Source organism: Periplaneta americana, chromosome 11 (assembly GCF_040183065.1).
Source record: "Periplaneta americana isolate PAMFEO1 chromosome 11, P.americana_PAMFEO1_priV1, whole genome shotgun sequence".
NCBI lineage: Eukaryota > Metazoa > Arthropoda > Insecta > Blattodea > Blattidae > Periplaneta > Periplaneta americana.
This window is the reverse complement of record NC_091127.1, coordinates 132544255-132557686: the sequence shown is the minus strand read 5'-3', so window position 1 is coordinate 132557686 and position 13432 is coordinate 132544255. Positions and strand designations below refer to the sequence as shown.

Here is a 13432-nt window from a genome sequence, read left to right as displayed (position 1 = left end):
TTTTCACTACATAATTTTTGTATTAGCAGGCTCTTGTCCAAAGTATGAATTAATGCTGTAAAAGTAGTAGGTTATTTTACGATGCTTTATCAACATCTCAGGTTATTTAGAGTCTGAATGAGATGAAAGTGATAATGCTGGTGAAATGACTCCGGGGTCCAGCACCGAAAGTTACCCAGCATTTGCTCCTATTAGGTTGAGGGAAAACTCCGGAAAAAACCTCAACCAGGTAACTTTCCCCGACCGGGAATCGAACCCGGGCCACCTGGTTTCGCGGCCAGACGCGCTAACCTTTACTCCACAGGTGTGGACTCTGAATTAATATAAATTTCATATAGGTCTACATATGTAGAGGTAGAGGGGAAGAGAAGGCCTGTTGACCTTATCTCTACCAGGTTAAATAAATAAATAAATAAATATATAAATAAATAAATAAATAAATAAATATTTACTTACTTACAAACGGCTTTTAAGGAACCCGAAGGTTCATTGCCGCCCTCACATAAGCCCGCCAGCGGTCCCTATCCTGTGCAAGATTAATCCAGTCTCTATCATCATACCCCACCTCCCTCAAATCCATTTTAATATTATCCTCCCATCTGCGTCTCGGCCTCCCTAAAGGTCTTTTTCCCTCGTCCATACGTGCTACATGCCCTGCCCATCTCAAACGTCTCGATTTTATGTTCCTAATTATGTCAGGTGAAGAATACAATGCGTGCAGTTCTGTGTTGTGTAACTTTCTCCATTCTCCTGTAACTTCATCCCGCTTAGCCCCAAATATTTTCCTTAGCACCTTATTCTCAAACACCCTTAACCTATGTTCCTCTCTCAGAGTGGGAGTCCACGTTTCACAACCATACAGAAGAACCGGTAATATAACTGTTTTATAAATTCTAACTTTCAGATTTTTGGACAGCAGACTGGATGATAAGAGCTTCTCAACCGAATAATAACAGGCATTTGCCATATTTATTCTGCGTTTAATTTCCTCCCGAGTGTCATTTATATTTGTTACTGTTGCTCCAAGATATTTGAATTTTTCCACCTCTTCGAAGGATAAATCTCCAATTTTTATATTTCCATTTCGTACAATATTCTGGTCACGAGACATAATCATATACTTTGTCTTTACGGGATTTACTTAAATAAATAAATAAATAAATAAATAAATAAATAAATAAATAAATAAATGTAATTTTGTGATGAATTTGCCGTTAAATACAAATCTGAATAATTTCAAGAGAGCTACCCAGGAACTCTACCAGACCTCGACTTAATTATTCCCTTTTTATCCTCATACCTCAAGTGGGTTGACAAGACGTCAAAGACCCAACATTGAGTGCACACTTTTTCTGCGTGATTTAAATTTTGGTTTTCTGTTAACGAACAGTGACGTGTAGCCTATTATACAAATCTGTTTTTCAGGTATAGCCCCCTGTAAAGCCGGCATCATGTGAATAGCGAGTATTTTCTCTTTGAAGATGAAGTTCTTTGCTCTGAATACGTATATAAACTGTGACCCTGCCTGAATAAATTTAGCAAGCTCTTGTATGCCTTGCGATACAATGACGAATACCAACGCTAAGAAACCATAATATAGTGGTTATAACATTTCTAACAGACTAATTGATTAATATTGACTGTGTTCGCATAGTCATGTCTTAAGATTTGTCGTATTTTGTGCATGATTGCACGGAATTTCAATCTGCAACTCGGAATCTACATGCTAATTGAAATTTAAATTATATATTATTTAACGACTCTCGCATCTGCCGAGGTTATACCAGCGTCGCCGGTGTACCGGAATTTTGTCCCACAGGAGTTCTTTTGCTTGTCAGTAAATCTACTGACACGAGCCAGTCGCATTTAAGCACAATGCCATCGACCTGAGCCGGGATCTAATCCGCAACCTCGGGCACAGAAGGCGAGCGCTCTACCGACTGCGCCACCCAGGCCGACCATGTTAATTGATATTTAATTGATCTAATGTAAGTGGACTTAAAATTTGCATAATATATTGAACGCGAATAACGTTTATATAAATGTGATTTAATATGTTTTAAAAATCCTTGTGTGACATTCATTTCAGACAGTACCACAAACGCATAATACATAACATACCACTAAAAGGTTAAAAATTGTTTTTGTGTTTTGAACATATACAGGGACATCATTTCATTTTACTAACATTGCTAATATTAACCTGGCTATACCTTTGGATTAACGGTTGAAAACCGGAAACATCGTTTGCTATTCCCTTCCACGACTGGAGTTCGATGATACTGCGTAAAATACAAACTAATCACTTTACTAGGTATAGGAAGGAAGAAAAGTAGTTCATCCATTTATGTAAACTAGGAAATGTCGCGATTTGAGTTTGATAATTTTCATTAGGTTTTTGTTTAATCAAAATACAGTACTGTATTAACAATAAGTGTTTTTACTCACGAACTGAGCTATCCATTTGGACGTTTTCATTAGACAGTGTATATTATACTGGCTACAGCACATTAGCGTACAATATAGAGAATGAAGTTAAATTGAAAAATAATTATAATATGGATATTTAAATACATTTTTTAAAATGATGGCCGTTCATTTCGATACAAGCTTCAGTTCTTTTGTGCATATTATCGCAATATAGACTATTGTACTTAATTCCAATTACCAGTTTCGTCTTTCGTACTAGTAACTCATGTTGAAATATTTCAGTTCCTACTCTATAAAAGAGTATTTACGTACTGTAAATTCAGTCTTCACTTCTGCCCGATGCGAAAAGATAAAATTATACAGAGATGCTATCTACTGTCCGTCCAAGTGGTTTTGCCGCATGGTCATAGAAAGGGGGAAATCACGTGACAGTCACTTAACGAGGCCCTTTTATTTAAGTTATTTTGAACAGTTGTATAATATTACGTCTACGTCCAATTCATAACAGAAATTGTTTTCAGGAAAGAGCTAAGGCAGCCTAGCCATTAGCCTTTACAGAGCGGCGAGCAGAAGCGGGTGGGGGAAACCGGGATGCGACGTACGCAAACGGACGACAGTACCTGTGAGAAAATGTGATTCAATAATGAAAGCCCTTTCGTCAATGGAAAACGCGAACGTATTTCTGGAAATTACTGTACTCACTAACTCCGTAGTCTACTGTTTACTTTGACTGGATACGGGGCCTTGGTTCTGTGTGGATGATGGTTGGAAGTACTAGTAGAGGAGGTAGGAGTGAAGTACATTAAAAAACTCAGGTAGAATAAAAATTGAAGTAAAAATAAAATGATGTCCCGGTATAATTAAATTATTATTATCTGAATTTTAAATTAACGGTACCGGTATCTAATTGTGTGATTTAACAGATTTAACGAGTGTGCCGTCCTCTAACTGCGAGTAATGCTCTAATAGTTGCTCGATTCTGTTTCAAAGGGCAGGAATTCGAGACACTTCCGGATGCTGAAGACTTCGCTGAGACAGTTCTGTTCTCTATTGAAGGAACGAATGAATTAGAGAAAGGGGAAAGTGGGAGGAGAAATATTAAAAGGTACGCGAAAACGCGTCCTTGCAAGGGAGTTCGGGACTGAGAAAAACTGAAAATGTGAGCTCCAAGCCTGTTGGTCACTTGTCTCACTCCGACTTTCGCTATTCCACTGAAGGAACTGTAAAGAATTTTGAAGGGGAAAGCCGAAAATGGACGTAAGCCAAACTTAATAGCTACCACATAAAGGGAGTAGGGAGTGGAGAGAAACATGACAGTAGCATCAGGAGAAGAAACGCCGGAAGATGTAATCTTGTAAATTGAAAGGTACGAAGTTCTTTCGCTAATCAAGGAACACTGTTGTCAACAACTTGATAGGGATTGCCCCGGCATCCTGCTCTTCCTCCGCCACCTTTTCCCCGGGCTGTTCGTGTCACTTGACCTTGACGTTGGTTACTTTTGGCACCCTCACAACTTGCACTGTGCTGCTAATTATAATGGTCAATGGACGCCACATGCACCGAGGCTCTAAGGGAATTGGGAAACCGTTTCTAAACTTATACGTGGCTTGTGGAAATAAACAGATAACGCGTCCTTGCCAGTATTTGTGTCCTGCTATGACACAAGGCAGTTTCACCAGTTCCAAGCAAGACAAATATTCACTAATTTCACATATTTTACAATTGATTGATAGTCTATTTTCTATTAGCGTCCGTTGTCCTTGACGTCAATTCCATTTTGAAATTTGAAGATGGAATTTTGATTCATTTCAGATATTATTATGATGTACCGAGGTAGCCTACATAATTATGATATTTCCGTGCAGAAATTCTGCGTCATCATATGATGAAGGATGAGTGGAATAGATAAAAATTCTCTCCGGCACCAGGATTTGAACCCGGGTTTTAAGCTCTACGTGCTGACGCTCTAGCCACTAAGACACACCGGATTCCCATCCCGATGTCGGATTGAATCCTCTCAGTTTAAGTTCCATCTCTTGGGTTCCCTCTAGTGGCTACCCTCATGCACTGTGTCATAGATGTATGACAGTGGCACTATGTCCACACATGTGCAGAAGTGCACTCGTTATGAGTGACTAAGTGGCCGGGATCCGACGGAGTAAGCGCCGTCTTAAATCACTAAGTGATTATTTTTCGCATATCATATATTATTACGATGTGCTAAGTACATATGATATTTTCGTGCAGAAATTCTGCGTCATCATATAATGAAGGATGAGTGGAACAGAGAAAAATTCTCTCCGGCACCGGGATTTCAACCCGGGTTTTCAGCTCTACATGCTTACACTCTATCCACTAAGCCACACCGGATTTCAGGTGGTTATCGTCGAATTAATGACGCATTATTACGTGGCTGGCCAGTTCCTACTCGTACAGAGTGAAAGGTGTTCAGTGACAGTCACTTCACACAGTAAATCCTTGAGATAAAAGGAATGGAGTTTTCCTTTGTAATTTAGATTTAATTATTTGTACTTAGTGGGAAATCTACTTTGTTTCTAGAAATAATTGCAACATCGCAGTAAATTCAGTAGCACTTTCCAACGATTTGCAGTATTGAGGATATATCAGATATGTTTCACGAGGTGACTGCCTTTATGTCCTGCTGTATTCATGTCATAGTGTGAAGCACACGTCTAGATTTCGGTAGCAGCGTTGTCGAACGTCGATTACTCACAGTGAATTATTAATAATGATAATTAGAAGTGTTAAAATACTTTCATTCATATCTGGTATCTAAACTGATCTTTCATCTCTTTAGCAACTTAAACAATGCAATTGATTTATTTACAGTGCTAATTCATTGCTGTAAATTAAAACCTTTTTCCATGACAACCAACACATTAGCAACCATAAAATTCGTACTTTCATTCATTTATAACTTCTTCACAAACAACACTTTACAAAGAAAAGGTCTACAACTTAGAATATTGTATAGCAATAAACAGATTTTATGCGCTCATGGAAATTAAACTTTCTACTTGCGGATAAAATCTAATTTTACTCTCTTATACTATAAATTACACTATTTACCAAAAAGTAATAGGGCACTATTTTTGCCCCTTTAGAACCTCGTGTTACAACCTCTTGTTGCTATAACAGCAGCCACCCTGTCAGGCATGCTCTCCACTAGTTTGTGTAGGATATCCACTGGAATGCGTCGCCATTCCTCTTGGAACATGGCGCTCTGTTGGACAATGGAAGTTGGCCCCATGTTTCGGCGGCTACTATGCAGCGGTATGCAGACAATAATGTTCACCGGTTGGACTGGGCTGCACAGAGTCCTGATCTCAACCCCATTGAGCACCTTTGGAACGAATTGGACCGGCAATTGAGGTCTCGGGAGACAGCGGCCAACTTCCATTGTCCAACTGAGTGCCATGTTGCAAGAGGAATGGCGACGCATTCCAGTGGATATCCTACACAAACTAGTGGAGAGCATGCCTGAAAGGGTAGCTGCAGTTATAGCAACAAGAGGTTGTAACACGAGGTTCTAAAGGGGCAAAAATAGTGCCCAATTACTTTTTGGTAGATAGTGTACTATTAAACCGTACACTTGTCAAAAAATTATGCAAAATATTGAGAACTCTAAAATAAAGACGTTTATAAATTTTGTAATATGTTTAAATGACATTGGAATCAAAACTTATGAAAAACAATTACGTATTTCTTGGAAATCTAAGCACAAAGGAACAAAACGGTAGAGGACTTTTCCATTTATATTGTGCTCAGGATTCGTCCCTTAAAAGCTGTGTCATTGAACACCTTCCAGCCTATGAAAGTAAAGAGTGAAATTACAAAGTCCATATAAATGTTACGTTTATTATACAGATTTCGTCAATATTGTTTTTGTAAAACCGCCACTAATCCTGATACTTAAATGCTTTAATCTACGTATTTAGAAAATAGGTTGCATGAATACCGTTACACTACCTGCTATTTGCTGGGTACCAACAATTTAAAAAACAGTACTGTTTTTCGACCATTTGTCTGACAGATAACTTCTTAGTGGCGATCCTAAGTTTGATTGTGTTACGTGTCATATTTCAATCATAGCGGAATTTCAAAATGAATTTATAAACAATCAGTTTGGTTTTGTGTGGTTCATTTTTCGTAACAAATTAAATCAGGACTGAGGTTAATGGGATAATGATCATCTTCATTATAGGAATCACTTTATCTCTATCAGTAGAAGGCTTTACTACTGACTAGAATGAGAAAGATTGCATCTCAAGTGAAGACACAAATAAAGACTTAGGGGTCTACTGGGCTTCCTATGAAATGAAGTCCGGTGGTGAAGGTGGTCGTAAAGTGAAGCAGGCCACTTACTCTGTAGTGCCCAAAGCTTGTAGCGCTTCAGCTGGTGCACGAAGATGCGACTGTGTTTCCTGCAAGCCTCGTTGTGGATCTGATTGGATGTGGGTGCCAGCACCGGCAACGTTTCAAACAAATTATGGAACGAGCGCTCCTTCAGTCTAGGGCAGCCGGTCGCAGGCATGTCCAGGCTGGGGGTGGAACTGCAGGGTGCGGGGTCTTCCTTCACCTCCACGTGCTCTGCAAAGGAACAACGCGACTTGAATCATAATAGACAAGGTTAATCTGTGAAGCAAATGATTACAGGAGTCATTCAGATTTGTACACTGCATAATATTTGTAAGAGTGAAATAATTCTGAATACAAATACGTGCTATTTGAGGACAAACAACTTATTTAAACTAAGACTAATCAAGAAATTCATAATTTAAGATTCATAAAACGATAATCTTGCCGATATTGGTCTGTGATCGGAAAACTGGATGTCATGAAAATCAGTAGAGGCTTAAAATTTGAAAGCTACATGTTATTGTTGTTTATAACTTATTTTGAGACGTTCTGTCCAAAATGACTAGATTTAAACGTTCACCACCTGCACGAATTAACGCGAGAGAAGAAATGAGTCTCAAAGTTTCATTTTACCTTTTTCTCAGATGTCTAAGAAAAGGTCTGACTGTTTTCTGTTTATGATGCGCAACTAAAGGTTTAGCTGACCAAAGTTCGTATCCTTAAATAGTACATATTTCAGTAATAAAGTTTGAGATGTTCTGGCGTTGGTATGTACAGCTAAATAGAACATGGTTATTGTTGTTCAGTTAACAGTCCGAAGACAGGTTTGAACCTCATAAGTGACACCAAGAAGGCATCACTCATAAGGCAACTAAGCCATGAGATAATTGGATAGGTGGGCTCCATTGCATACATCGCTGACTAGTAACATACTACACTAATCAGACTTCAAATGTACACAAACAAATTGTTCTTCCTCTGATATATATCGTCAAGTGAGATGTACTGGACAAAAAGGTGGTTGAACTCTGTATAGAATATATGACGGGGAGATAATTAGACCTACTGTCTAGCATGGAAATTTTGTCGCTTTTAACCTCTTATTTGTCCAATTTAAAGGATTTCAAGCAGAGCAGAGTTCACGATGTTAAAAACATAATTATTAACACATTTCTCGGTTTCATGATGAAAAATACAAAAAAGGTTGCCAGAACGGCGTTCTGGCGCGTTCCGCCAGAAGAAAGCACTGGATGTAATTACATATCAGCCAGAAACCTTAATCAGCGTTTAGGACATGATTAATGTCGCCAATTTCACCACATTCACAAAGAACAGAGTGTTTTGTTTCAATTTTGTAACAATAAGGAGTTAAAGCAACGTTGAATTTTAATTTCATAATACAGGATATTTTCAGTCTAGACTAAGGACATTTAATAAACAAAGGAATTTAATTTCGATTATCTAATCTAAGTGTTTGTAATATATTGTTTTGAATTATATCTTCTAGACAAATATGGATAGGTGAGAATTAGTAGCTGTAGTCGATTTTTCGGCTATTTCATCAACAACCTCATTTTAAGAGGAATTCCTTTCCCATAAAATCCTTTTACTATTTTCTGTTAGTGTAGGTCGAATATAGACATTAAAATATGTGAAAGAAATTATTCCATTCTAATTTATAAGAAACATTTTTCTTAAGAATATAAATCTACTGTGGCAACGAAATATGAACCCTTCAGAAACTTATCATGGTTGAGCTTTTTCAGATTATCTGTAGATTCTTAATAAGATTACGAAAAATACAAAATTCTACACAAAACAGAAGACACACCAGTTTTCGACAAAATTCATAGACTTAAGCATAATGGGATATAACGCGCTATAAAAATAAATGATTGCGGATTATGAGCACAAATTGTGGACTACTGACCTAAGAGAAAAGAAGGGAACAGTAAGGTCTCTCAAAATTTCGGTTATACGACATTCATTTGTTCATCGAATACATCACCTAGTCTAATTTCATATTACATAGTGTACATAGTTTGTGATAACGCCACGTAAGAAGGCATATCCAGTCGTAACTTAGTAAACTGACTTCTTCTTAAGAGCAAGCTTTTGTTTTATCCTAAGAAGTGAAGTTGTTTTATGTTTTATCCATGTTTGTTCTAATTATGATTCCTCAATTTCTCTGTTATTGTCATATTATCTTCTACAGTACTTGCTTAGATTTAGAACATAGTAAATTAGAGGCTTTTATTATTATTATTATTATTATTATTATTATTATTGTTATTATATGCAATTAAACAAGTTTGTTCATTTGAATATGATAAAGTACTTTGATTATTTTATTTGACAGAAAATAATGGATTTAATTATTTCTTTATGAATGACATAGACCTATTTACTTCTGGTAAAATTTGTTCAAACTCAAAACCATGTTGGCGCAGATATGCATTCTATATAATTTAATTTGTTACATCACCTGTAGTTGGAAAATAATTCATAAATGAGAGATCGTCGAAATTATTTTTAGTAGGTACCCATTTCGCTTTATGTAAAATAATTATATTTATAGTTCATTGGCGAATTGACTAGAAAATATTAAATTTAAAACGTATCTTTCCAGTGGTGTAGAAAAAGTCATTGTATACAGATAAAAGGCAGATAGACAGACGACATGCCAAAAACCACTCTTCTGTTGCAAGGATGCCGAAAACGTATATTTGCTTATAATTCTTGGAGATTTGAAGGTCTGCTCTGTCAAATGCTGATGCAGCAAGCTAATCCACTTTTCACCTGCCATTGTTTTGTTACTCATTGTAGTCGTCGTCCTCTCCTCCACCTCTCATTGTCATCATCATAATTTTTGTTCCCAATATCAATGTTAGAATTGGAACAGGGGTACTCACCCTTGAAGACACTCGGGAGAGGCAACTCCACCGAGCGCTGAGGGCCATGGTTGCTGACGTCATTGGCATTGCAGTGATGCAAAGCGACACAGTCGTCGCCCGCGGCCATGAGGCTGCCCAGCAGCTCCTCGATGGGGCCCTCCACCACGCTTTTGACGCCCCCCTCGGCACGCACCACGAAGAATATGGCGTAGCAAGCCATGACGCGGTAGGGGCTGAACGACACCACCAGCCTCTTGATGTCCGACAACGCCATGGTCAGGCTTGTTTGTTACTGGACGCTCTGGGCCGTCGGCGGCGTCTGTTGCCGAGGACGGCACCGCCTGCGCATGCGCCTGGCACGCAAATTCTTTATTTAACTCCTCCAGATTTGGCGTCGTTCCACGTCCCGTGATGACGGCGGAATCCTTTTATTTATTAGCCTACCGTGTGATTCGCTCGGGCATTCATTTCAAACGTCGCACTTGCATAACTGGAACGTAGTAAGGAGTCCATTACACCAGTGGTTTCCAATTATCGGAGGACTGCGAACCCCTTGTTTTTAAAATAACTAAGCCATAAACCTCTATTTTTGAATTTTTGTACACTTGTTTGGTAGTTATCTACGCAAAACAATATACAGCCAACTCAGGATATAGTGAACCTCTACGGACTTGCATAGTTCCTTCACTGTATCCGAGATTCACTAAATCCGAAGTGTCTCTCCCCCAACCTTAAATGACAGTAATGAATGAAATTGTGTACAAGAAAATGAAATACTTTACAGTAATTGTAATATTTCATTTTTGTGGAATGGATTACACTGTAGGCCTATACTGTTACTCACAGTTTATTTACTTAAACTATGCTGTCGACCCACGTCCGCTTGCGGAAGACCACGTTCAGTGTTACTTATAATATTCACCTTATCTTCCAAAGAATACATTTTACGCTTCGACATTTTTATACAGTACATTCACTTTTCGAATACTAGAAACAGACTGATCAGGTAGAAATGATAAACGCTGTTGTGGTGTGACTGCGTACTCAGCCTTGGAATTTCCCGGGTCACTTAATGGAAACTGGGAGGTTGTTGATGGAGTTTGAAAGCCATCGGAATCTTATCTTCATTTATGCTCTGGACATAATGTCCTTCCCATTGTAATAAAAGAAGGCAATTTCATTTTCCTTTGTTTCAATGCTATGAGTCATAATGGAAATGTTTCTGAGAACAAGAGGCAATCCTTTGACGGTGGAGGATTAGAAATAACAGTAGAGTAGTGTGTCTGAGAACAGAATGGCGACCCTTCGACGGTGGAGTGAGGCAAGGTCGTCACGCGTTGTCTGGATTTACAGTACAGCTCATTGTCTAGAAATCACTAATCCTATCTTTGTCCTTTGACTAAAGGTGTAAGAAACTTTGTAGTTCTCAATACATTTTTTCACAAGAAGGTCTGACTTCAAATAAGAATTTGTCAGGATACAACTTTTGTACCTTCCATTTTAAAGGTTTACTATAACCGAAGTAAGGGTTCACTATAAACGGAAACATTAATGTACCTTTTAATGTATGCGGGTCGGGACCAACAATTTATGTTCACTATAGCCGAATGTTCACTATAACGGAGTTCACTATATCCAGACTTGACTGTAGTTGGAGAAAGTGTGTGATAAGTTGGAGGCAGGACTCTGCAGAGAAGTCGGAGAAAACTTTAATAAAACTGAAGACTTCTCCGGAATAAAATGCAACCAACAAAACTAAAATACGCTTTTCATCTGTAAGTTACATTATTTAATTAATTTAATGTTGCATACTATTTCCGGGGAGGTCTTCAATGGTTGTTTCTCAAAAATTTCCTTCCATATTTTTACAGAAAATTACAGCATCATCTTGTAATACCCAAGATGGTTGAAAACTACAGCCCTTATACACATTTCCCCTTGCACTGCTTTGTTCATTCTTGCAGCGATGATTAACATGAGCTTTTAATTTTGCTGGAACTACTACAACCCAATTCATAATTCAGTTTCCGTTCGTTGCAGTTATATTTTGGGCAGTTTTTTTTATTAAAAATTTATACCTTTTTGAATAGTTACATCGCAATCTCTGATCATCCGCGACGACGAACGTCATAAAACACTATCACCGAAACTAATTGTTGGTGATTATTTTTTATTTTTAAATTTCGTAATAAATTTATTTATGAAAAAAATTGATGAACATGAATAATAATTTGTTAACTGATATTAGGCAAAAATTCAATCAAATATGCTGTTAATTGAACTGTTAATTCCGTATTATTATTTCTGCTTGGTAATAGGTCTGTTGTGCACTGATCGTTCGTAATAGTTGATAGATTTAAACTGAAATGAAAAAAAAAAAACAATGTTGATCATAGACAAAGAAGTGGTCATCGTTGCATCATGTGTAGTGTGAATCCACCGGTCTCTTAATGCAGAAGGAAGGAAAGGGAGCGTTCATTAGAAATAACCATTTTTGGTTTAGTCTATGTTCTAGTTCATCTTCCAAACAATTAATTATTTTTTAATCTCTCTCCTAAAATATTTGGAGAAGTGAGGCCCTTCTATTAATTTCATTGGGAAGGCCACGCCTCTGGCTTTATCAGTTGAGGTAGCAGAAAGTGTCTTCCCCGCGCTTAAGGTGATAGGTCTTAATTATTAAAAAGCAGACCACAAATGGCAATGAAAATGATACTTAGGAAGAAAAGATATGTTTAATTTTACGGACTTCCATATTATATAAAAATATAACTTGTGCATTGAACTCAACCTAAATGTGACGCGACAAGTCATATCTCTTTTCTCCCCTTATAATCCCTTTCATGGAACTGTGAACGGGAGAAGAGTTCGGTGCAGAAGAAGATATCAGATGATAGCGGATATTAAGATATATGGATCATATGAGGAGACAAAGAGGCAGGCAGAAAATAGGAAAGACTGGAGAATGCTGAGTTTGCAGTGAAAGACCTGCCCTTGGGCAGAACACTATGAATGAATGAATGAATGAATGAATGAATCTGTTTTATATCTTTCTAATATTTCCTCCTTTTTTGTCTTAAATCTGAATCAACATCCAGCCGATTTCTATATACAGAATGTCCCATTTATCTCGTGCATCTATTATAACTTTTTTGTCTGGATAGGTATTGGAATTTTTGTTTTTGAAAGTTATGTTAGAAGGAGGGGTTAACATGAGTGTAGAGATTTGGTGCATGTAACTACATTATGGTACAAGATACACGTGACGTAATCAATTTTTCAAATAGCACTACATAATTTAATCATGTTACATTCATTACACACATTAAGACGAGTTCAAAAATGTATCACAATGTCACCTTCCCAATCAATAACAACAAAATGCAAAATGATTGCCATCAGAATGTGCCGTTTGTTGTGGTGTCCCATTTATCTCGTGCATTAACTCACACAAAACGAAAGACAACTGACGTCCGCACACGTCATGTGTTGTGTGTTTGCTGTCTTAACATGTAAACAAACTACAACAAATGTCAACGCCACAATCCACGTGCAATGGCCTGCATGTTCTCCGGACCTGTCGCCACTCGACTTTTTCCTGTGGGGAACTGTAAAGGACAGTGTGTACCAGAACATTCTGACAACACCAGACAACATGCAGCAACGCATTCGACAGGCTTGCGTGTCCATTGCCAGCAAAATGCCGGGCAGTCCTACGGTCTTTCGGAGAA

General features: G+C 37.9%; 2 protein-coding genes across 2 annotated transcripts in view; one reads left to right on the top strand and one right to left on the bottom strand.

The window, feature by feature from the left end:
- LOC138709338 (nose resistant to fluoxetine protein 6-like) overlaps window positions 1-10020 on the bottom strand; it is a 77265-nt gene extending 67245 nt beyond the window's left edge. Inside the window, exons 1-2 of the mRNA XM_069840037.1 lie at window positions 9723-10020; window positions 6817-7041 (exon numbers count right to left, since the gene is read on the bottom strand). Coding sequence (XP_069696138.1) covers window positions 6817-7041; window positions 9723-9978 — 481 coding nt within the window. The 5' untranslated portion in view covers window positions 9979-10020. The remainder of the gene's footprint in view (window positions 1-6816; window positions 7042-9722) is intronic.
- LOC138709337 (uncharacterized) overlaps window positions 1-13432 on the top strand; it is a 439964-nt gene that overhangs the window by 62150 nt on the left and 364382 nt on the right. The window lies entirely within an intron of this gene.